Source organism: Melitaea cinxia, chromosome 3, assembly GCF_905220565.1.
Source record: "Melitaea cinxia chromosome 3, ilMelCinx1.1, whole genome shotgun sequence".
NCBI classification, from domain to species: domain Eukaryota; kingdom Metazoa; phylum Arthropoda; class Insecta; order Lepidoptera; family Nymphalidae; genus Melitaea; species Melitaea cinxia.
This window is the reverse complement of record NC_059396.1, coordinates 5773441-5797647: the sequence shown is the minus strand read 5'-3', so window position 1 is coordinate 5797647 and position 24207 is coordinate 5773441. Positions and strand designations below refer to the sequence as shown.

Genomic DNA, 24207 nt, shown 5'->3' with positions numbered 1-24207 from the left:
AAAATCTGTATGGCCAATAGAAATGTTTGTTATGTTCACGGATCGAACCGGCCCCCACCAGCGCAATAGCCACAAACCAGTGCTGTTTTGGTAGCGAGAGGAACGTGATGTGAGCAATCACGTCCGCCATCGAAAAGGGAGGATCCTCCGACCAGACGGGTGTTGTGTCTGGCGGGCTACCGTCCCAACGGTTGTTGTTGGGTTCTTGTATATATACTCAATCATTTTGAAAACTCTGATAGCGTGATGTAGCATATCGCATACGTAAGCATTACATCATTACAGCCTATACAGTCCACTGCTGGACATAGGCCTCCACAAGTTTACGCTAAAAATAACGTGAACTCATGTGTTTTGCCCATAGTCACCACGCTGGGCAGGCGGGTTGGTGACCGCAGTACTGGCTTTGTCGCACCGAAGACGCTGCTGCCCGTCTTCGGCCTGTGTATTTCAAAGCCAGCAGTTGGATGGTTATCCCGCCATCGGTCGGCTTCTTAAGTTCCAAGGTGGTTGTGGAACTTTGTTATCCCTTAGTCGCCTCTTACGACACCCACGGGAAGAGAGGGGGTGGCTAAATTCTTTAGTGCCGTAGCCACACAGCACGTAAGTTTTACGCATACGTAAGTTTTTCTCTAATTACGTAGTTAGTGTGTTGATAGATGTTGCTACATCACTCCCCTCCGAGACCGGAGGTCGATAGCAGGTTGAGTCGTCCATAGATCTTCTGATGCTTGCCGGGCCAGTGATGTTCCAGTGAGTCGGAACCAGATGCCGCATAGTTCACGGTGAGTCGGAACTGTCTGCGGTGATGCTGCATATGCTCCAGTGAGTCGGAGTGCTGCGTAGTGGCTGCTGCTGCATCGACCAGGAGAGAAGTTCGTCTCTGCTTGCAGACCGGCCGAAGTGCAGTGTGCTGTGCCAAAGTCGCTGAGAAGGCTGTGGGCGATGACCAGGAATGCGCGTCCGCTGCATTCTGGTGGTCAGGATATCCGTAGTAGCCGTAAATTCTGGCTAGCTGTATAACTCGTTGCTCGAAAGCTTGAGGAAGTGATGATGACGATGAAGGTTGCGCCGATGTTCATGCTCGGGGTCACCAGTTAGGGGGTGGGAGGAATAAGATGTTGAGTTTTTCGATCGTTGCGCCGTTGATTGGAATCGCTGATAGTAAAATATGTATTACCCGTAAAATATGAAGAAAGCAGAAACATACCAATATATACAAGAATTTCGTGTCACGATGTATGTTAGCGATAAACTCCGAAACTACTGAACCAATTTTTATCAAACTTTGTATCTGTAGTTTGGTAGTTTTTATCTCAGTTATTGATCTCAATATTTGTTATTGATAATTAAATGTTTATTTTACGACTTTAGTGTATATTTATTGGTTAGTTCTATAAAATCCTAATAGATCGGTTTAGCATCTAAGCTGCACAGATATTCGGTAGATTGCACCGTATTTCTAATTCTCTATAAGATAGTAGTTTGGCATCTAAGTTGCACAGATATCCGGTAGATGCCGTATTTCTTTTTCTTGATTATAGATGGCGCGTTTGAATATAGAATTTACATATATTTTAATAAATTTTAATTTCTGAGCCACAGCAACGCGTGGCTGGGTCCGCTAGCTCAAATAATATAATTTTCAGGTTGTCCACCTTATCTGACTTACCAGACTTAGCAGTTTGTATCATCTAGGTCTACACTCACCAACCTACAGTCTGCTACAGCACCATTTATGATTACCATCTGTGTGATGACGAGTAATTTAGGTAGGACATTCAAATAAAACTGACCCTAATATATATCGAACAAAACCTTCAACCTAGCAGCTAAAGCAGCGCCTATGACTTAAGTTATAAATGGAAATATTCTTGAAAAATCGTAGGCCAAGCAAGTAGCACAAATACGACTTCTATATCGCACTAAATACCACGCTTTATTCCATTCACTGAAAGATAAACATGTAATGGAAGGCATGTATTTTAGGGTTTTAAGTATTCGTCGATACTAAAGAAAATTTCGTTTAGTTTCACTACCGTGCCGAAAAAAGGAAAGCTCAGTAAATTTAGCAACGGGTAGGCTTTCAGACCCTTAACATACCAAACAAAATTTCTAAATAACATGAGTTTCATTTTTTACATAACTGCTATATATTTTTTATGAACAATAAGTTTGTGATAAGTTTCGTATTGAAATTTATAATCTAGAATAGCAGGCACCTGATTTTTTACCAGTAACAAGCTACAGCTAGCCCGTACAGACTTTGTTCTATCAAAAGTTAATAGTAAAAATTAAATAAAGCAATTTTTGTTTTAATTTTTTTTTTTTTTGTATAATAACCTTACGTGGCACCAATATTGCAAAATTCATTTTTATTCATATAAAATAAGATTATATATAACAGAAACTTTTTGTTTTCTGATTTAAAATCAATGTTCAAAGTACTTTACCACAAACCCACAGATAACAAGTACTACACTGTAATACTGTACCTATATTGATTATTATTAGTGTAAGTCAAAAAGCTAAATAAGTGATTTCTATAGGAATAATCTGATATACAAAATTCTCGTGTCGCGGTGTTTGTTGCCGAATTCCTCCGAAACGGCTGGACCTATTTTTATGAAATTTTTGTGCATATCGGGTAGGTCTGAGAATTGGCCAACATCTATTTTTCATACCCCTAGGTTACAAGGGGAGGATTAAGGGGATTAATAATATATATGGTAAAACAACGCTTGCTTGGTCAGCTAGTTGTTAATTTGTTATGTAAAAATGTGTATTTAAAAGAACTTAATTGCAATCTGCTTATATTTATTTAATTTTTGTATTGTATGTAGTATACCGTTCTGGTGTAGTATAGAGAATGTTTCAATATGGTCGTGATTTCGACACTTTTTCGAATCAAATATTTTTTTTCTACACTGATGGTTACTAATAACAACCGCTCGGTGTAGTGGTGCCAGTGCCGTGCTGAAAATTCCAAAAACAGAGAACAGATAAAAATTTTATGAAAATTGGAATTAAATTTTGAAATCCCTGTTTCAAACACACAATAGTTTACAATAGATTTCCATACAAATTATCGTTTTTTATTTGGAATTTTCAGCAGGAAGGCCTAAGCACCAGCAGTTTTGTGGGTTCGATTCCCGCTCGGGAGGGATATTTGTATTTGTAAAAATATTTCTTTCCATTTTAGGTGTCTGCCTTTGTGGTTCTCCTCGCCTCAAAGAGCACGTTAAGCTCGGGTCAGGTTGTTATCAAAAACATCTCATAGCGATCGTTACTCAGAGTAGCGAAAATAACCGTTAACACGCAGTAGAACAGCATGGTGGATAAAGCTCCGATTCTTCTCCTACACGGAGAAGGAGGCCGTTCCAGCAGTAGAAATTTCACAAACAGCGAATAATGACGTTAATTTTAGTTTAAAAAAACCTTTAGCAGCTTTAACGAAAAAAAATAATCCATAAACTTAATTGACCGTCTTTGATTTTATGGTGTCTAAAGTTTATAGTAACTTTTCTATAAGTTTCACGACGCTTAGACAAAAATATACGCATTGATTTTTAATCTTGCTTTACAATTCAACCGGTATACTCTTTAGTTCTTACATTCTCCTTTCCAGTTCTTTATTGATAAAATAGTTTTTTAAAAACACAGACGTAGAATATTAAAATAAATAATTCTCCACTAGGCTATAAGTATCTACAAAATTTGGCAGTAGTACATCGCACCTAGTGTGCCTTGCAAGATTTTATCACAGTGCACTTGAAAGAAAAATAAACAAAACTGTTTAAATAATCGACTCGAGTCCGTAGAGGGTCGCACGGGTGGCTCAATTATGCAATAACTTTCAATAAGCAAATCATTAGGCTCATAAAGTATACGATGGTTAAATGTTATTAGTGGTTATTAAAGTTAAAGAGTGATTGCTGATGCGCCTACGCAGGGTATGAAAGCGATTGTTTAATAAGATGTGATATCTGCAATAACAATAATTTGATCAAGTTTATGCCAGACTTTTCGACCACACAGGCGAAGGGTTCAGCAGTAGATATCGTAATATTTCTCTTATTTCTTCTATCTTTAAATATTCAAATGTCATTTAATTGGTAATATGAAGTTCGGATTAAATGTAAATACTTAGGTTTTTTGATGGTTTGATAGATTGGAGAGAAAACGTTACAAGGATTCCCCAGTACAAAGATTTGGAGATTAGATTTTGTTATTGCTAAGTAGAATTCGTGTTTCATTTTACTGGGATTATTATGCTAAATTGAACCATATAGGTAATTATGATAAGTACCTACCTATTATTTTCTAGAAATCTACTATGACTAACGTTACAGAATAAATTAAAAAAACCACGAAAACGTAATTAAGTAGATATGATATATCTTATTATTTAAAATTAATCACAATTTCGTATGATTTATGTGTTTTATCTGCAATGAGTCTGTAGTAGAGTTGCGAAAACAAATAGTTTGGAAATAATTAACATTGCATCAAGTGTCAATGTACGAGAAAGGTTATTAAGTATTAACGTAGGTATGTAAACTATTTTTATAAAATGTGAAGATTAGGTTTGATTGAGATTTAAACTGTGGAAAGAATTTATTGACGTAGGACACAGAAGGATATATCCTGCTAAAATCTGGAGCAGCCCGTCTGGGGAAGTATCTCAATCTTACAGAAGATCACAGCTAACAGTGTTCTAAAGTAGTGTTGACCGTTGTGAGTAAGTTGACCAGCTACTGGGGAGGGTCAGGGGAATACTCGGCAGCTAGGTTACGATACTTCTGTTTTTGTAGGCGTCTGAATGTTGTCAGTTCTCCACTTGATCAAAATCCCCTGGCGCGTTGCAGCTTTAGGTAGCAAGTGCTATTTACATAATTAATTACAAGTATAGTTTGTATCGATAAGTTAAATTCATAGTTGAATATATTGTTATGGTATGGTCCGTTATCTGAGTAGGTACGTATAATTAACTATAAATATTTCTTCTGTTTTTAATTACTTATAATTATGTATTTATTATCAGTATAGTACGCCACCTATATATAATAAAAAGCAAATAAAAAAAAAAAACAATTTAAAGATAGGTACATATTGTGCGGTGAAATTGTCGGACTTATGGCTATTAATTTCTTTTAGACAACCCAATTATTTTTAATGATAGTAAGTACTAATATGTACCTATCTTTTAATATAAATACTAGTCGTTTTCATAAGTTACCTTTCTACGCGTTATTTGTACAGTCATTATTGTTTTATATCAGCACGCGAACGTATAGATTGTTATGCGTTGATTTGTTTACATTAAACTACAGAAGATGAAAATAAAAGTGCCCGATGTCAATCGATGTTTTTGTTGTTTGCCTCTACGACCTGGCATCATATTATTTGCCTATTTAAATATTGTAAGTAAACTGTTAGTGTATCTTTTATAATTTAATATTTTTGATGTATGAACGTTGATTGTTTGTTGCGTTTATTTCAAAATTTATTAATAAGTTTTTAAAGATACTATTTGGGTGAGAAAGCCGATGTGTTTGTGTATAGAAAGTGCCGGTGTGTCGGTGTATAACAAGAACAGAAAATAGCAGTAGTCAAGAAATAGAGAAATAAATGTAAACGGGAATGAACTGACGCGGATTGTCTAGTTTACTTGTTTGCTGATTGGCAGACAACGCAAAAAAATCAATCATAATTGTGTTTGCAGACAAACGAAAAAAAAAACCGACTTCAATTATATCGACAAGTAATACAACGTAGATCGACGAAAAAATAGTCAAGTAACTACGCGTTATCAAAGATTACTCAAAAAGTAGTTATCAGATCTCGATAAAATTTAAATTTGACCACATGATGAACATCAGCTTTTCATTAAATTAAAAATTATCAAAATCGAAACACCCAGTAAAAAGTTATTGCGGATTTTCGAGAGTTTCCCTCGATTTCTCTAGGATCCTATCATCAGATCCTGGTTTCCTTATCATGGTACTAAACTAGAGATATCCCCTTTCCAACATAAAAAGAATTATCAAAATCGGTACATCCAGTAGAAAGTTATGCGGTATAATACAACGTAGGTCGACGAAAAGAGCGTCAAATAAAAACGCATTATTAGATATAACTCGAAAAGTAGTTGTTAGATCTTAAATAAATTTAAATGGGACACACAATTGACACACACCACCTTTCGATTAAAAAAAAATTGTCGAAATCGGTCCACCCGGTCAAAAGTTCTGATGTAACATACATAAAAAAAAAATACAGTCGAATTGAGAACCTCCTCCTTTTTTGGAAGTCGTTTAAAAATAAACAAATCACACATAAATTATAATGGTAATGAAGCTCTAACAAAGACTTACAGTATCATAAGGGGGTAAAAAAGAAAAGCTTATAAAATACTCGTAATAAGTATTAATAATAATAATAATAATAAAAATGTTTATTTCAGAATAAGTCTTACAAGGTGCTTTTATACAATACTTCTGCCAAACTGTAAAACAGTTTGTTGGCAAATGTAGCTCCTAATTTACATTGTAGGTAATACTTATTCTAAGTGTTACATGAAAGTAATCGTTTTATACAAATGTTGTTCACCTGATATGAGTCACACAAATGTTTTTAAGTTTTATTATAAGCAGGTTTACCAACCTATTTGACTCTATAGTTCTTGTGAATATATCGATTTTCTATTTATATTTTCTTATGTACCTTGTCCTGGACATTGGCTCGAACACAAAAAAAAGAATGATCCAATTTATTGCAGACGTTCGAAGTTATGCGTATATACAAAATAATCAATTTAAAAGTTTTTTGCGGATGACGGATCGAAAAAAAAACTACTTAGATTGAAATAATACTTGATTACTAAAATTTTAATTACAATTAAAATGCGTGAAACTTATTTGATGGGAGAATTAGGAATGACTAATTTTATGTAAAAAAAAAACCGAAGTAAAACTTTTTTTACAATAAGCCTGCACAATAGGCCTGCACTGTGTCTTAGATATACGAAACGTAACTGGCTAGGAAAGAAAGAGTGAAAGAAAATGTGTGCTCGCACCTCTCTTACTCCGTTTGCCTTGCCAGATCATACTTAACCTACATTTTGGCGATTCGTGTTTTTTGAGATTGGTATAGATTATAAAATGTTTACAGATATTCTCGGTACTCTCAGTGACATGTTTGGTCATCACCACGGAAATTCAAAAGGCTTCTTTAACGAACGACATCTCAATCGATGTCATGGTGTCTACTGTTCTATTTAGCATTCTCGGTATGGGGATCATTCTAAACTTCTTACTTCTAATCGCTGGATACCAGGTATGAAAAACACAATTACATATTAATTACAATATATACGACTCTTCTGATTGTGTTGCGAGGAAATTAAATTAACGCTAACGGCTGCGGGTTCAGTTCTCCTTAAAATGGATAATAAAGTTTATATAAATATTTGTTTTTGGTCTAGTCTTATCTAGGTATCTCTAAGTTTATACCATGTCTCGAATAAAATGCAAAGTCGTTGATTGTTGGTAATGTCGTTCTTAGAAGGGAAATTGTACGCCAACCGGCAGTGGAGCAGCGTGGCGAGTTGAGCTTATAATTTTAACGCTTTTCCTTTATGACAAGGAGGCATTTTCCCAATACAGAATATTTAGTTCAAGACTTTTTCTTTCTCATCTTTCTTGTAATTCAGGTCTTAATCGGTAATAATCGGTTACACAGTTTTAATATTAAAGATTATATTTCAATTTATTAACATATTATATTTATATTACTCGTATCAAACTCTGTTAGTTTTTGAAGTTATAATTAAACATTGTGTTTTTATAAATATTTATAAATAAAAAATAAGTAAATAAATATATTTTTTTGAAGTAAAATAAAAACATAATTGAGTCACACATTTTTCCAGAAAGATATTTCGATGTTGCGTTTATATAACTACTACGCGCTGGCCACAACGTTAGCAGCTCTAGTGACAACCAGCTTCCTGTTATCTAGGAAAATGTTCGTGGAAGTGTTCATTGCTTTGTTTGTTATAGGTAAGAAGTATTTTACTCTTAAATATATATTTAGTACAATGATTGACCGATAAACATATATAAGAAATATTGACTATATATTTTCTAAATCAGTAAAATAATACAGAAATCTGATTATGATTTAAGTATTATCAGTGACGACCTTAAAATTAATCTAAGGCCCTCTCAAGGAATGCCCTAGCGCTTCGAGGAAAGGTGTCAAATTTTAAAAATTACATTTACCATTTGCATTAAAATTTGAATGCCATGAGTATATATTAAAAAACTGAAGGTTTGAAATGTGACCATGTAGAGTGCCATTGTCATAATACCTACTAGGATAAAAGTCAAGATGTCCCTGGCTCTGGAACTACCTCAAACCAGAACGTTAATGTTCATTGCTTGATGAGAAAGAAACAAAAATTTATCCCATTGAAGTTGCTAGGATGAAATGTATTTTTGTGTTAACTCATCAAAATTAAATTTCATCCACATGCATTGAGCCATTCAAAGTTTCGCTTTTATAATAATAGTAAAATTAATAAACAGAGATGATAAACTATAATACTATTTTTGAAGTTGTTGCACGAGGCCTCAGTTGGTGTGAATATGTGCTTATAATGTGCTTTCCCCATTGTCAATTTCTAAAGGCCGTCACTGAATATTATCAAATTATAAACTTAACAATAATTTGTCATGATTGAAGAATCGGTAATGGAAATAAATTTAAAAAATTTAAAATACAAATTTCGAAATATTTTCGAGTCTATTATTTGTTTTAAAGTATAATGCCTACAATATTTTTATAGCAATACAGTGTTACGTCATCGTGCTCGTACGAAGCGAAGTGGTAAAACTAGAAGAGAGTGATTTGACGACGACCGAATTTACACATTCCGGTTTTGAAGAACGTATTGATGTTTCAGATCAAGTAACATTAGTATAATTACTTATTAAGACAAAAATATTGTCGTTTTTGTATATACATACTATATATAAATATACCTACTATATTCATTAGAGATGAAACGGATATCCGGTAACTATCCGGCGGCCCGAATAATATCTAAGCGAATACCGGATAACCTTCGCCTAGCCGACCGAATACTAGATTTAAAAAAAAATGTGTATTTTGGGTGATTAATTTCTTTATTTAACAATTAAGAAATACAATCAGCACCTAATCACAATATAATTCTACAACAGTAGAACATGAATTATCTAGTCCTCATATCACATCCGCTGAGTATGAAGCGTTTATTAATTCATTTATTAATTAATTAATATTGCACTAAGGGCAAGTTATAGTTAATGAATATTTATTTATCTGCATTTAGAGCGGCTTAGTTTGTCTTCATAAAAAGGGCTAGCTTCAAAAAAAAAAGTATTTTGCTGTACACACTGCTGAAGGGTAGATTTTGGCAAACTTTCTTAAGAGTATTGTTTAGCATTAACTGCCCACCAAGAATAAGAGTCAAAGACCAATTTGCATTGACTAAAGATAAAAAAAGCTCACAATATGATATCGCGTTTCTTTTTTCACGTTGGACCTGGTTGGACTGTTGTTTTCATTTGCTACGTCAACAAACCTCCTCGGCAATGTTCGCCGGATATTCTTCGGCCGAATATTCGGTATCCGGCTAAACTGCTATCCGTTTCATCTCTAATTATCATTTCAGCCTATCACAGTCCACTGCTGGACATAGGCCTCCACAAGTTCACGCCAAAAATGGTGTGAACTCATGTGTGTTACCCATAGTCACCACGCTGGGCAGGCGGGTTGGTGACCGGTTTCATCTCTAATATTTATAGTTAATAAATTAAATAAAGAATAATAGTAATATTAAGTTTATTAACATTATACACATATGATTAAATTGATAAAGCAATAAATATATATTTAATTCGTTTTTATAAGGTAATTAATTGTCCTTCTTCAATTCTTCAATCTTTATTTTGTCTAAAATATTTTTTAAAGCTTTTAGTAAAATATTTATAAAATATATAAGGTAAGAAAATAATTATCATTATATTTGTTTTATGGTATATCCAATAAAAAATATATGTCATGTAATGTGTAGATAAAATATTGAGGTAATTAGTTTTACAATGTATTCCCAAAAGTTTTAATTGTCGTCGTTAATTTTCGTTAGTTTTTTAAGTTTTAGTTTTTGTCGAAACCTCTACAATTTTTTTCTTTACCTTTCATGTAAATGTCATGACTTAGACACAGCAAGAAAGTATCATAAAGAGTTCCTAATAATTTTGGTAATGAATGTTTCAACAAAAAACCTCTGCATTCCGCGTACACGATAATGTTGCGGTTTGGTAATGAGTGTTGTTATTAAAAAAATTAAATATATTTTTCAATATTACATATTTCGAGTACAGGGGCACAGGTGGCCGCCTGCGGGACACCGAGTCGTGACTTACTTCGTCTGCACCATTGTCAGGGATAATACTCATTGAAAAATTCGGAATATGGTTTAAATGACGGCATATAATATGCTAAATTGCCAATTAGGCACTCGTACAATCTGTACCGCCATGCAATATTACTTTAAGTGAAAGACAGATGAACGCTTGGTTATTACTTAAGTATTCGTATTATTGGCGTGGTACTATTCTTCAATAATTCGAAAAAAAGGAACGAGGCGATTTTTAAGTGGGTACTCATATTAACTTACTTTGAAAATTTTAGAAATAAAATCACTACGATCAAATTATTCTTTGTCTATCGATCGAAACCCTACCTAAATCTCGCGACAAGCTTTTATTGCACACAAAAAGTGTAATGAATTTATAATATATGTTGATGGTAAGAGTTTAAAAGGAGAAGTTTCATTGTTTTTTTTTAATTTTATGTAATTTATTTTGTTACTTATTAATAATCGCCGGACAGGTTTCTCAGTCTGGTATCCTCAGTAAGTATTTACATTTGATACCCATATTGTAGGAAAGCATAAAAAAATTAACCCGTCATCTTTAAAAGTTTGTCATATTGGGTTTACTTGTACGATACTAACGTCATTTTATTTTTCGAGTTACTCTCAGCAAGCCCCGTACTGTAGGAGTGCATTAAAAATAACTAATCTATCATCTTGTGTATTCAAACTAAACGTGTATACAAAATTTAACTCAATCGATTGAAGATGTATGCTTTCAAAATTAGTTGCATAATTCCACCCTAAGAAATATACATAGTTACATATATTGCAAGTTAAATAAAAACTTTTAATAAGTATGTATTATTTTTTAATATGTTTAAAATTATATTGTTATGATCGTTTTCAACAATTTATATTTAAATTCATGTGAACACTTTCTATTTTATACATACCTACCTGAAATACAAAACTTAGTTCTCAAGTCGTCAAGTCACTGAAAGAAAGTGAACTTTCTGAACATTTTGTATCTATAAATAGTTTTGACGTTAATATTACATGTAATTGTAGTATGTAATACAAGGCCTTATGAAAGTAATTCGTTATGTTTTACGGTAAATATTAAGCTTTACGTTTATACAGCAGCTGGTATACGAGTGAGAATACTGAAGCCGCAATTGATGGGCGGAGCTTGCACGATCGTAGTATGCCAAGGCCATATTATATTAATTATATACTTACCCATGTCATTTGAGGAACTAAATAAAATACACATATCCAGAAGGAACAATGTATTACAATTTATGATAATATATCTTATATATAAAATTATTGTGTCACAATGTTAGTTTTTTTTTTAAATATAACTATGTTGGCAAACAAGCGTACGGTTCATCTGATGGTAAGCGATTACCGTAGCTCATAGACGCCTAAAACACCAGAAGTATGCGAGTTGCCGACCCAATCTCCAATACCCTCCCAGGAGCTATGGTCATCTTACTCACCAACAGAAACACAATACAGCTTTAAAACAGTATTATTTAGCTGTGGTTTTCTGTAAGGTCGAGGTACTACCCCAGTCAGGCGTCTCCATATTTTGAGCAGAAAATTCCTGCTGTGCCCTACCTCAGTTAAAATCTTGTCGCTCGCTCGCGATGCTTCTGGTGTTGCAGGCGTCTATAAGCTACGGTAATCGCTTACCATAATCAGGTGAGCCGTACTCTTTTTGCCAACCTAGTTGTATAAAAAATCATTTAACATAGCTTATAAAGAGGTTTTTAAGACGTAATCGTATTAAGACCGAGTATTGAACTTCTATTTTTACTATTAAAAAAAAAAATTAATGTCACTTTTATATTATTATCTACTAGCTGACCCCGCAAACGTTGATTTACCTAATATGTTAATAGCCCCCCTAATATGTTATTAGCCCCCTTATAACTTAGTGGTATGAAAAATAGATGTTGACCGATTCTCAAACCTACCCGATATACACACAAAATTTCATAAAAATCGGCTCAGCCGTTTCGGAGGACTATGGTAACTAACATTGTGACACGAGAATTTTCATACTTACGAGTATAAGATAAGAACAAACATAATATAAAATAATACATTCGTATTAGTAGAATGAAATATAAATTTGCTAAATCTACATGTGAAGTATTTGGTTGCCATCTTGGACTATAGGCTTTCTTGGCATGCTCATATTGAGCTGTTTGCCTCTAGATTACGAAAATTATACATTACATATTTCAACAAAAACATTAATAAATAAAATTTATACTGGCTCAAACTATTTCCATTTATTGTATCACAGTACGGGAAGGTGCAGCCAAGAGCGGTAGAAAGAGCATACAGGGCCCAAATAAAGGTATCTTATTTCAAAAAACGTAGATTCTCAAGACAGAACCTTTACACCGTAACTGATACACTGTCCATATTACATATAATAATAAAAAACACACTGAATCAAACTTCAACCATAAAAATATAAATAAGCGAACAAACACTAGTGTTGTTAGGAAAATCCAGAGACATACAAGATTTGCTCAATCACAATTTCAATACCTTGCATCCCATTTGTACCTATAATAAATGTAACAATATCCTACAAATATACCCTTTAACTCTGCGCGAATGTAAGCCACAAGTAACTGCGTAGCTTAAAACTCAAAATTATGAAGGTACAGAGAATATTTCGTAAATAGGTTTGGATATCTAAATACTTAGTCATCATACACAAAAACCACACAAACACACACACACACACACACACACACACACACACACACACACACACACACATACACACACACATACGCACATACACAAACAAACACACACACACACACAAACTTTTATTTAATTGTATTCTCTGTAAAGCTTAGTTTTTTTGTCTTATAACTTTCTACTAAGTATGAGTGTGTTATGGAAGAGTGACTCCTTCTGGCACGGGAGCTTATTGCACTCAAAAGAAGAAGTCATCCTTTGTGTTATTATTGTAATGTGTTGGTTATCGATGAAATAAACATTTTATTATTATTTATTTATTATTTACAAATCGCATATCAATTTATTATATTACAATCGTAATATGTACTCGTATACTAATCTTATTTGACCTTTATTGAATTCATAAATGTCAAATTAAAATATGAACTAAGTATGTAATTAAATTTTAAATAAACGGACATCCGAACAGTACTTCTTTATTTAAAATAATTTGTTTCAAAAATGTTTTAACACGAATCCTTTTTCTTTCGGCAAAGAAGCGTAAAAGTAAGTCGCATCTTATTAATTACTTAACTAAATTGCTTAATAGCGTCAATTAAATAACAATTCCCATTATAACTCCGCTCACGGCTATAAAATGGTCTCTTCGGCCATTTTTAAAAAACTACCGAGTTTTTAAAAATGGCACTAAGGAGTCCTGTAGAGCGAAATGCACTTATTAGCTGAGGAGGGCGCGCTGAGAGCCTCGCCTAATGGTTGCCATTCATGGGTTGAATGGAGACATGAAATTGCCAACAATTATATACTCTCGCAATGATAACCGTGGATTCTCCGGCTCCGAACCGTCGCGGAGACTTACGATTTAGAAGATTTTTATAGAACATCGGATTTTCAAAAGCTTGGGAGCTTCCGTTAGAAAATTTCTAGATTTTAAATAGCTTCTTTAAAATTTTCATTCTACTTAAGTTACGTTGTAAGCCTACTATTTGGGTTTTACAGTTCTTTATTACGTACGATTTGTTATGTTTAAATATTTATTTTATATTGTCATGTCTATTTGTTAACTAGGCTGAGATTGTGAAGAATGTTATTTTTGTCGTATTTCGAGTGTTTAAATTGTTTTAATCATTAAATATATACAAATTAAATAATACGATTATTTAAAGACACTTTAAAAAAATAAACGATTTTAAGATTCAGTTTAAGATTAATTAACTACAAATATTGGGTAAATACTCATTTAAATATAAACATAACAATAGGCCCCAAATATATACACAATCTGGCGATGCTGTCAGCGAGCGCGAGTGACGTCACAACATGGCGGCAGGTAGGCAGGAGCGGAGATAGGATCCGGTCATCCTGCCCATTTCCGGTCTTCACGCGGCCGTGACGCTTCCGGGCACGCGTCGCCGCCGTTGCTTACAGTGACCTAGAAAAACTAGAAATGACGCTCGAGCATCTCTCAAATACGCAATTGATTTCATTATTAACAATGAAATTAATTTATACTGGTATTATATAAATCTGCAAGATTATAAAGCAAATGTTTGGAATTTTCATTTTATTGTATAAGTTTTATACATAGAAACGTTTTATTGTGTTAAATTATTATTAGATGATTGTGTTTGTTGTTGTTGTGTTTTGTTGTTAAAACAAAACTTTATGTTGTTAAATGTAATCTATAAATTTAGTTTGATAGTTGATTTATCAGCATACACGTTAAAATTGTATGTAGTCGAGCCTAACAAGCGGTCATAAAGGGTCTTATTATTTTATCTTTATAATAATACTACATAAAAAAGAAAGATTTAAGAAATAACCTTATTTATTTAAACTTAGTTCAGTACTAAAGAAACGACAATATACAAAGTAATGAAGGAGATGGCAATGAGGGGAAAACCGCGAAGGAAGTCTAGTAATTAACATGTCTCCTCCATTATATGTTCAAGTTTCTTACATCCATGTCATGTCGTCACACGCCGTCCGCAAGATGAGTTTTGTGAAATGATTTCGTTCATGGCGACAATTGAATAACAACGTACCAGTGGCCAGTGGTTATCTTGAACATGTCCACTGAAGTTTGAAAGTATGGACTGAAACATGCATTATAGCATCGGTCATGATAGTAGATTCGACGATGTGAACTAAAATATTGGCATCTAGAGCAAAAGATTTAATAAAATACGTTAAAAAATTAATTTCAGTGAAGCTCCAGGTTTGAAGTGTATGTGATTGGATGTGAGAGAATGCGAGGGTAGACGACTTTTTTTAGGTAATTGGGTAACCTACCTAAGAAGACAGAAAGTTTCTTTTTGTTAGTTACCTGATTTAAACAATTTGTAGGTAAACTTATTTATAGGGGGAGATTGTATTGCTTCACTATATCACGACTTGTGGATTATTACCTATTTTAAAGAAAAATTGTGAACTTTATAACTATACTCATACCAAAAATTAAGGTAAAGTAATTGTTAAATTACTTGAACACGTGTAATTTTTCAATTATTATATTCATATTTGTGATTAATTAATTGTAAGATTATTAATGAGTACAATACAAACGAATTTCTTACCAGAAAAAACAAAAACATTTTTCTAATTTTTTTTATCATATCAGTAATTGGTAAATTAAATTATAACTTTAAAATTATATCACCATAGTAAATTCAAATTTTTGTCTTCGTGAAGAACTTTTGCCGCAGTTCTATTTCAATTTTTATATGACAGGTGCCTTGACTCCTTGAGGCCCACCTGACATCCAACATCCATATGTCGAACTTACAAACACACGCAAACTGAAGCCACATTTGAACAAGGCAATTTTGATAGTCCTAAAAACAATGAACATTGACGGTTCTGCGTGAAACAGTTTGTTTTGTTTAGGAGTTCTGCGAGTAATGGATGATGCTCAACAATTTGTGTTCGAAAATTATAAGGAGTTAAAATATTTTTTTTTAACGTAAACGGTGGTTGCAAGTAATTAAAGTTGAATTTCTTTTGCACCCTTTTAATTTATTTTTCTTTTGTAGAATAGGAGTCACACATATGTCTGGCGGTCGACGATCATTAGTACTAGCATATTTAATTACATTGTACGACATACTATATTATTACATTATATGTGATTTTATGCTGCACATTTTGATTTCAGCCTTTTATTTACTAGATTATAATTTTCTTTACAAACTACTAAACAACACCAATAACCTTGTATTTATATAAAACGACTATAAAACGTCTTTAATAACACGTAATACACAATAAAACGTCTTTAACGCATGTAGCGTTGAAAAAATCTTGTATTTAAAATGAAAGAAAGTTTCTCGAAAGGCGACCACGTCGTCTCGGCAAAAGGACCACTGGCCGGCCTCCAACCGGTGACGACCTAAAGAAGTCAGCGGAAAGCCGTATATTCAGGAAAGTGTTTATTCAGAGGGCACAGGCCCGGGCGGAGTGACGAACATTAGGAGAGGCCTACGTTTAGCAGTGGACTTCTAAAGGCTGATGGGTGGGTGGATAATGGTAATAAATCCTTACTTTCATTTTCAAACGAATTAAATACTATGTAGTCCATGCAAATTTTGTTTTTCAGAATATTGATGTTGTTCTACACTATTCCGAGTCTTTGTTAAAAGACAATTTACAAAAAATTGTTCGAAATTGGCAAATAAAAAACAGTTATTTCTCGAAAATAATTTTATTTCTATAATTCCTTATCTACAATCTAATTAATTCATTTTATACATATTTTTACAAAATATAATACTTTTTTTTACATAAGCTGTTTTATTTTATTTATTTCTTTCTTTTTCTTTAACTTTATTTTGTACTTGTTTAATGATTTTTGTTTAGAATACGAAATGAAAGTTCAAGTACGTACTAAGCAGTTTAATTCATAAAAATAAATAAGTATGTATTGTACTACCTAGTAAGTTAGTAATAACTAAAGTTCCATTAAGGACGAAGGCGTTTGCTTCGCCAACTCTTAGTTAAACCATATATCCTGTGACAATTAGTAATTAATCTATAAGCGTTTATTTTAAGCTTGCGAAGTTTATATTGTTCATATTATTGTTACCTACCATAGAAATTCAATTTTACGAATATTGTGAGGGTAGTCGAAAAAAACTCATGTATTCACCGATGGAGGGTGTTTTGGTGCGTAATCTAGTCAGCTCTTAATTACGATAAATATATTACTAACAATAAGTAATAATATCGAGCGAAAATGAAAGGTGAATCAGGATGTAGATTGTTTATACAAAAATACCTATTAATTTTATCACGATTAGCCACTACGTCTAACATACAAATATTTTTTTAATCTATGAAAGATTACGTAAAATGTACGAATTTCATTCTTCTCCAACGAGTCCTGCAGTTGCAGCCCATGTCATGGATTCTGAAACAACAAAATAATATGTTTTGAATTTTGTAACAAATAAAAAGATCGCATTCCTAGCTTTTTCGCATTATTTTACTGTCTTTTTAAATTTTTAGTCACAAGTATCGTTTAATATTGGGATTTATCCTATGATATGATGATATGATTTAAAACAACGCAACAATAAAAAAAAATTTTTTTGAATCAATTAGGACACAATGCTGTTAAATTTTATATTCTTAAAAATTGAATATTTTTCGATTTTTTTTACGACATTGCTCGATTATTGACAATATTGGTTGATTGAAAAACTTAATAAAACGAATGATTTGACTACGAAGCGTAAACTACGAAACACTTACATAAAACAAGCCACATTTTAAGGAGCAATTTGTTAATAAGTCAAGGAACTAATTACAAAATACGTATATCAAAGGAGCAGAGTTTCTATAGGGCGATCTGTGTCCTAATGGATGGTTGATTCATTAATCGACTGATTGATATAGACATATGTTGGGTATGATGAATGTGATTTCGTCCCTTAGGTCTCCGTCCTAATGTGACGTAGCTAATAAGACCCTTCGATTGATGAAATGGTTACGATACGTTAGAGATTAAAAGGGACTTAAATTTCTTATTATTTAAAATGGTTTTATCGATGTAAAGATTGAAATTTCCTTTCATTTATATTCTTTGAAATGTTATCAGGCTTTTTTCGTTACTTTTTTACTTCATACGTCAATAACTTATTACAAGAAGTTAACTAAAAAGTTTCATTTAGTTAAGTAATATTTACAAAGACTACAAAAAAAGAACAGTCAAAATTTAATTTTATCTATGTATACGTGAAGCAAAAACTTTGCTCCCGAGGCGTATGAAATTTTGCACACTTATAGTTTAAATAGAGAAGTAGTGCAGAATGCTAATGTTTTTTGAAATTATGCATAAAAATACATTAAATCAATGAAAAAAATATGACACATACTATATTTATTATAGTATTTGACACATACGTGTCAATAATATTGAGAATAGATTGATATTGTCTTTACTGAATGGCAAACATAATAGCTAATAACTAATATTATTATATGAAATTTTGTGTGTATATCGGGTAAGTCTGAGAATCGGCCAACATCTATTTTTCATACCCCTAATTTATAAGGTGGGGAGGGGAGGATTAAGGGGTTTAATAGCATATATGGCAAAATAAAGTTTGCGGGGTTAGCTAGTAAATATATATATATATATATATATATATATAAGTTTGAACATATAAGTTTGAACATATATATATATATATATATATATATATATATATATATATATATATATATATATATATATGTTCAAACTTATAATTCAAATTAATTATGGTCGAATTTCGACCATTGGGCGACTACTAGTTTTATTAAATATACAAATGTACATAACATATTATCATGTGCCCAAATGTTGAAGTGAGATGAAAAAACGCGTCGAGAAAGTTTCGTGACAACTTATTCGAGGCACGTGTCTTTCGAGTTTTTTCAATAACCGGACCGTTTAAACCTACGTAAAATAATTTTTGTTGTGTCGTGCGGCGTGGACTATTAGCGACAGTAATGACATGTAATGAAAATAAATAATCGGCACTCCCGCTCATGCTCCCGGCCGGAGTGCTTGTCACGGACTGTCCCCCCATTGCAATATCGTTTCGCGTATAATGGTATGTTAAGATTTTCGCGGAAAACTGACGAATAAGCAATAATAAGGGTATGAAAATATTCTCATATACGTCCGATATTTACAGCAACTTGTAGTTTCCAGATAACGAAACCGTTTTGAGTGAATTGTGAAGCTTTTGAGAATTTAGTTCAATTGTCAGTAAAGCTTTAGGTGTAAATTGAACTGCTAAATTCATAGCGTTCTTGATTTATTGATTCGAATTACATAAGTAAATAGACAATTTTAGAGGTCGAATTTTATATTTCATAGAGAGTAAACAGAAACAGAAAGGAAACGCACTTAGTTGAATGTGTCACTTATTCATTGGTAATTTTATTATCAATATATATTATTACTAGCTGTGCCCGCGGCTTCGCCCGCGTTTAAATCAGTGAGTCACAAAGTTTTCCCGGCAAACGATGTCCTTAGATGGCGAAGTGGCTTCTTCCGGACCTGGACAGATATAATATCATAAATAACGGTTCGTTATTAAACAGGTTTGTTATTTTTGTTGGCGTCCTGTCGTGTTGGCGCATTGGCGCGTTGGCACGTTGGCACATTGGCGTGTTGGCGTGTTGGAGTGTTGGCGTGTGTGCGCATTGGCGTGTTGGCGTATTGGCGTGTTGGCGTATTGGTGTGTTGGCGCATTGGCGTATTGGCGTGTTGGTGTATTGGAGTGTTGGCGTGTTGGCGCATTGGGGTGTTGGAGTGTTGGCGTATTGGCGTATTGGCGTGTTGGCGTATTGGTGTGTTGGCGCATTGGCGTATTGGCGTGTTGGCGTATTGGCGTATTGGCGTATTGGCGTGTTGGCGTGTTGGCGTATTGGCACATTGACGTGTTGGCGTGTTGGCGCATTGGCGTACTGGCGTGTTGGCGTATTGGCGTGGTGGCATGTTGGAGTGTTGGACTGTTGGCGTGTTGGCGTATTGGCACATTGGCGTGTTGGCGTGTTGGCACATTGGCGTATTGGCGTGTTGGCGTATTGGCGTGTTGGCATGTTGGCATGTTGGACTGTTGGCGTGTTGGCGCATTGGCGTATTGGCGTGTTGGCGTATTGGCACATTGGCGTGTTGGCGTGTTGGCGTGTTGGCGTGTTGGAGTGTTGGCGTGTTGGCACATTGGCGTGTTGGCGTATTGGCGTGTTGGCGTGTTGGCGTATTGGCACATTGGCGTGTTGGCGTGTTGGCACATTGGCGTGTTGGCGTGTTGGCGTATTGGCGTGTTGGCGTGTTGGACTGTTGGCGTGTTGGCGTATTGGCACATTGGCGTGTTGGCGTGTTGGCGTATTGGCGTGTTGGAGTGTTGGCGTGTTGGCGCATTAGCGTGTTGGAGTGTTGGCGTGTTTAAGTTAAGCGGATAATAAAAAAAATATCGATGTTTCCGATTTTAGTAATTTTCCAATGTGCAATGAAACAAAACTAATAGATGAAAACTATTGCTAACGGGCGTCAGATGTAGCCCGGACGACGACCACTGACTACTGCGCTCAGTCAGGCGTTATACACATTATATAATTTATATGTAGAAAGCCGGTAGAGATAATTCTAGAAGAAGTCTCTTCCAGCTGCGGTAGTTGTTTTATTTATTTATTTATTTTTTATTTTATTACTGGACTTTCATTTGGACAAAATACCTGTGTTGTTACGGCAATAAAATATATAGCCGCCCCCTATCTTCCCGTAGGCGTCGTAAGAGGCGACTAAGAGATAACATAGTTCCACTACCACCTTGGAACTTAAAAAGCCGACCGGTGGCGGGATAACCATCCAACTGCTGGATTTGAAATACACAGGCTTCAGACGGACAGCAGCGTCTTCGGTGCGACAAAGCCAGCCCTGCGGTAATCAATCCGCCTGCCCTTCGTGGTGACTATGGCAAACTCGTATGAGGAGCTTGAACTTGCGGAGGCGGCTTGTCCAGCAGTAGACTGTATCAAGCTAAAGTGAAGATGATGATGATGATGAACACGGAATCGACTATCTGTTTAAGCGTTATATCAAGTCAGTCAGTCAGTCCACTTCTGGACAAAGGCCTCACTGAGTTCGCGCAAGACATCCCGGTTTTCCGCAATATAACAATATATTTATATATAATTACTAGATGTGTCCGCAGCTTCGCCCGTGTTTAAATCAGTGCGTCACAAAGTTTTCCCAGCAAACTTCCAGTGAAACTCAAAATCTCATCAAAATCGGCTTATTCGTTCCGTAAAACTTCCTCTTGAAGCCCTCTCTCCATTGGTAAAACCGCATGAAAAGCCGTTCAGTAAATTTTGAGGGAATCGATCACATACACTTTTGGGGACTTATTGTTATAATATGTTTAAGCAAATTATTTTTTTATTTCAGTCACTTGAAATGCTTATCACGCTGAGTAATTTTTTAAAAGGCACAATTTAGTATAATTTATTAGTTATTTTTATAAAACCTCTTTATACACCACATTTTTAGTTTTATTTTCAGGCTGCACTATAAATAACCTAGCAGGCGAACTTATAGCTGCTGTATATGTTTCATACAAACTATCAACCCCGATCAAACGCCCTTAGCAGTGGAATATCAAAAAATCCGTTCTTAGCTGACGTTTACTAACTATAATCTACCTCCCTGCTAAATTTCATCTGTGTCCATCTTGGATGGATGGACCATCCAGCGGTTTTTGAGTTCACGTGATGAGTGAGTCAGTGACCTTTCTCTTTTATATATATAGATTACGATGCATTATTTGGACTCCTTCTCACCATCTATAGAGCATACATTTTAAATTTCAAGTCTCTTACTTCAAAAACATAGGATTTTCATACAAACTTCCAAACCCCGTTTCACCCCCTTAGGGGTCGAGTTTCGTAAAATCCATTCTTAGCGGATGTCTACCTGCCAAATTTTAAGTTTATAGGTGTTATAGTTTTGGAGATTTCGTGATGAGTGACCTTTCGCTTTTATTTATATATAGATTTTATATATTGATTTATTAAGTACCTCACTAATATTTACTCATTAGTATTTTTTTATATATGTAAAAAAAATATTCGAGTTATTAAAACACAAGTTTAAATGTTTAGCTTTAAAATATTATTAAGGTAGAAGAGAAATTGTATTTTAAACTCATCGAAGGCTTATCGAATGGCACAAAGAGGCGTTTAACAAGCCCTTAGCTTGCAACGTCACGTCTTGTAACGATGCGTTACAAATATTAACATTAGATAAAATTCCGTAAGCAGACTTACGTTAGACTTTAACATACGAGAAAATGATCATTAAACATCAATTTTATTAGATTAATAAAATAATCAAAACATCAATTTTATTAGAATGTCGATAACTGTTAAAGACATCAATATTTTTAAGTTAACCGTAAAATCTCAAAAGATAATTCTATAAAATTTTTAGTGCTAGTACTTAACTTCAAGCTCAAACCTCAGATTGTATTGTCTTCACGAGTTTATAAAATGAGTGAACGTTGTAAAAAATCACAACAAAAAGTTGAATAATAACTGTACAGTCCACCCGCGTGGTATCGGAGCGCCTCATCTCGCGCTAACCTGCGCCCGGATCGCATTACACATAAAATATTTATTATTTATAGGGCGTAATTAATAAAAACATACGCCGTCTACAAAAACAAGTAGCCTAACAGGAAGATATAATAACTCAATCGCGCCTACATTGCTCGGTGTTATTTGTAAGCGTCCAGATTGCATCTCCTCTGCGGAATATAAGATTTCTAAGCTTGTTTACCAGTTAAAAGCTATATCATGATATACTAAGACAATAATGTACTAACCATGTCCATAGCTCGTGGCTAATGCTTTTAATAAAATAGCTTGTATTGTTAACTGGGGATATTGTTTGGATTTATGTGTTCAATGTTGCGATATTTTTCGTGGACGGTTAGTCTAAAGGTCTGGCAGTGTTTATACGGTAGCATAACGTGATAACTTGCAGCCTACCGCGCTTACGTGAAACTTGCACCCATTTTTATCATTTCTCTGTGACATATCACAAGAAGTTTATTGGATAGGGTTCGATAATAATATGCGGCTGAAAATAAAATTATTTGAATGGATGGAACAGTGCTTAAATGTTAGTTAACTTTTTGTTTGGAAATGTTTTTAGTTGTCATAATGTTTCATATTAAAATCTTGTTACTGTTGGTTTTGAGGTATAACTTTGTACCTACATATGCAGTAATAGATTATTTAGGTACTAACTGTAATAGATAATAAATATAGTCTTTCTAGTCAACAAGTTCAAAACGTGTTAAAAGAGATAAAGCTCCTAAAAATATGAGGAAAGGATTTCCTAGAACGCTTTTCTAGAATGGTTTTTCAAATATATCAATATTTGATATATATATACTAGATGACTCGCGTCTTCACTTTTGTTGTTCCAATTTAAGGTCTCAATTTGTTCTTCTTACATTATTTTGTACCTACTACAGTCTAAGATCCGAACTAGACATGATTACCACCTGATTAATGGATAAAATTAAATAATTATCTTCTTTAGTATGGTAAAGATAAATCGCGAAAGGGTTGGCTGGAATATTCTTGATCAGGATATATTATGTTCTCCAACCGCCAATCAAACCAGATATTTAGCAGACAATCCTATGTTATTTTATTGCGATGAAACAACGCTCAATTTGATGTAAGATTTATTTATTAAACATTCTTTAAACTTATAGGTGTATTTTGAAATAAAAATATTTTTTTAATAAAATTAAATATAGCCTGGCTAGGAATTCTTCTGCCAGCCATTTCGCCATTTTTTTTTTAATACATATACTAAAATTTATATAAAATAATTTTCATCCATTAAGTAGATCTCTTTACTACCATAAACGTAACACGACTTTAAACAAAACCAATGTTAACGGATTAAACATTGTCAACCGCAAAATATAGGTCCTGACTACTGTACTCTGAAGGAGTGAAGTCAAATTTTAATCAGA

General features: G+C 33.9%; 1 protein-coding gene and 1 long non-coding RNA gene across 2 annotated transcripts; one reads left to right on the top strand and one right to left on the bottom strand.

The window, feature by feature from the left end:
* The first annotated feature begins 5336 nt into the window (after positions 1–5336).
* Positions 5337–8988, top strand: LOC123669725. The gene is made up of 4 exons (XM_045603316.1): positions 5337–5423; positions 7174–7338; positions 7934–8063; positions 8852–8988. The coding sequence occupies exons 1-4, from the start codon at positions 5337–5339 to the stop codon at positions 8986–8988; spliced, it is 519 nt and encodes a 172-aa protein (XP_045459272.1).
* An 8050-nt stretch (positions 8989–17038) lies between these two features.
* Positions 17039–17511, bottom strand: LOC123669106. Its single transcript, XR_006745689.1, has 2 exons — positions 17248–17511; positions 17039–17168 (listed from the first exon to the last, which is right to left on the bottom strand). It is a non-coding gene; the product is annotated as an uncharacterized LOC123669106 (long non-coding RNA).
* Between the last annotated feature and the right edge of the window lie 6696 nt (positions 17512–24207).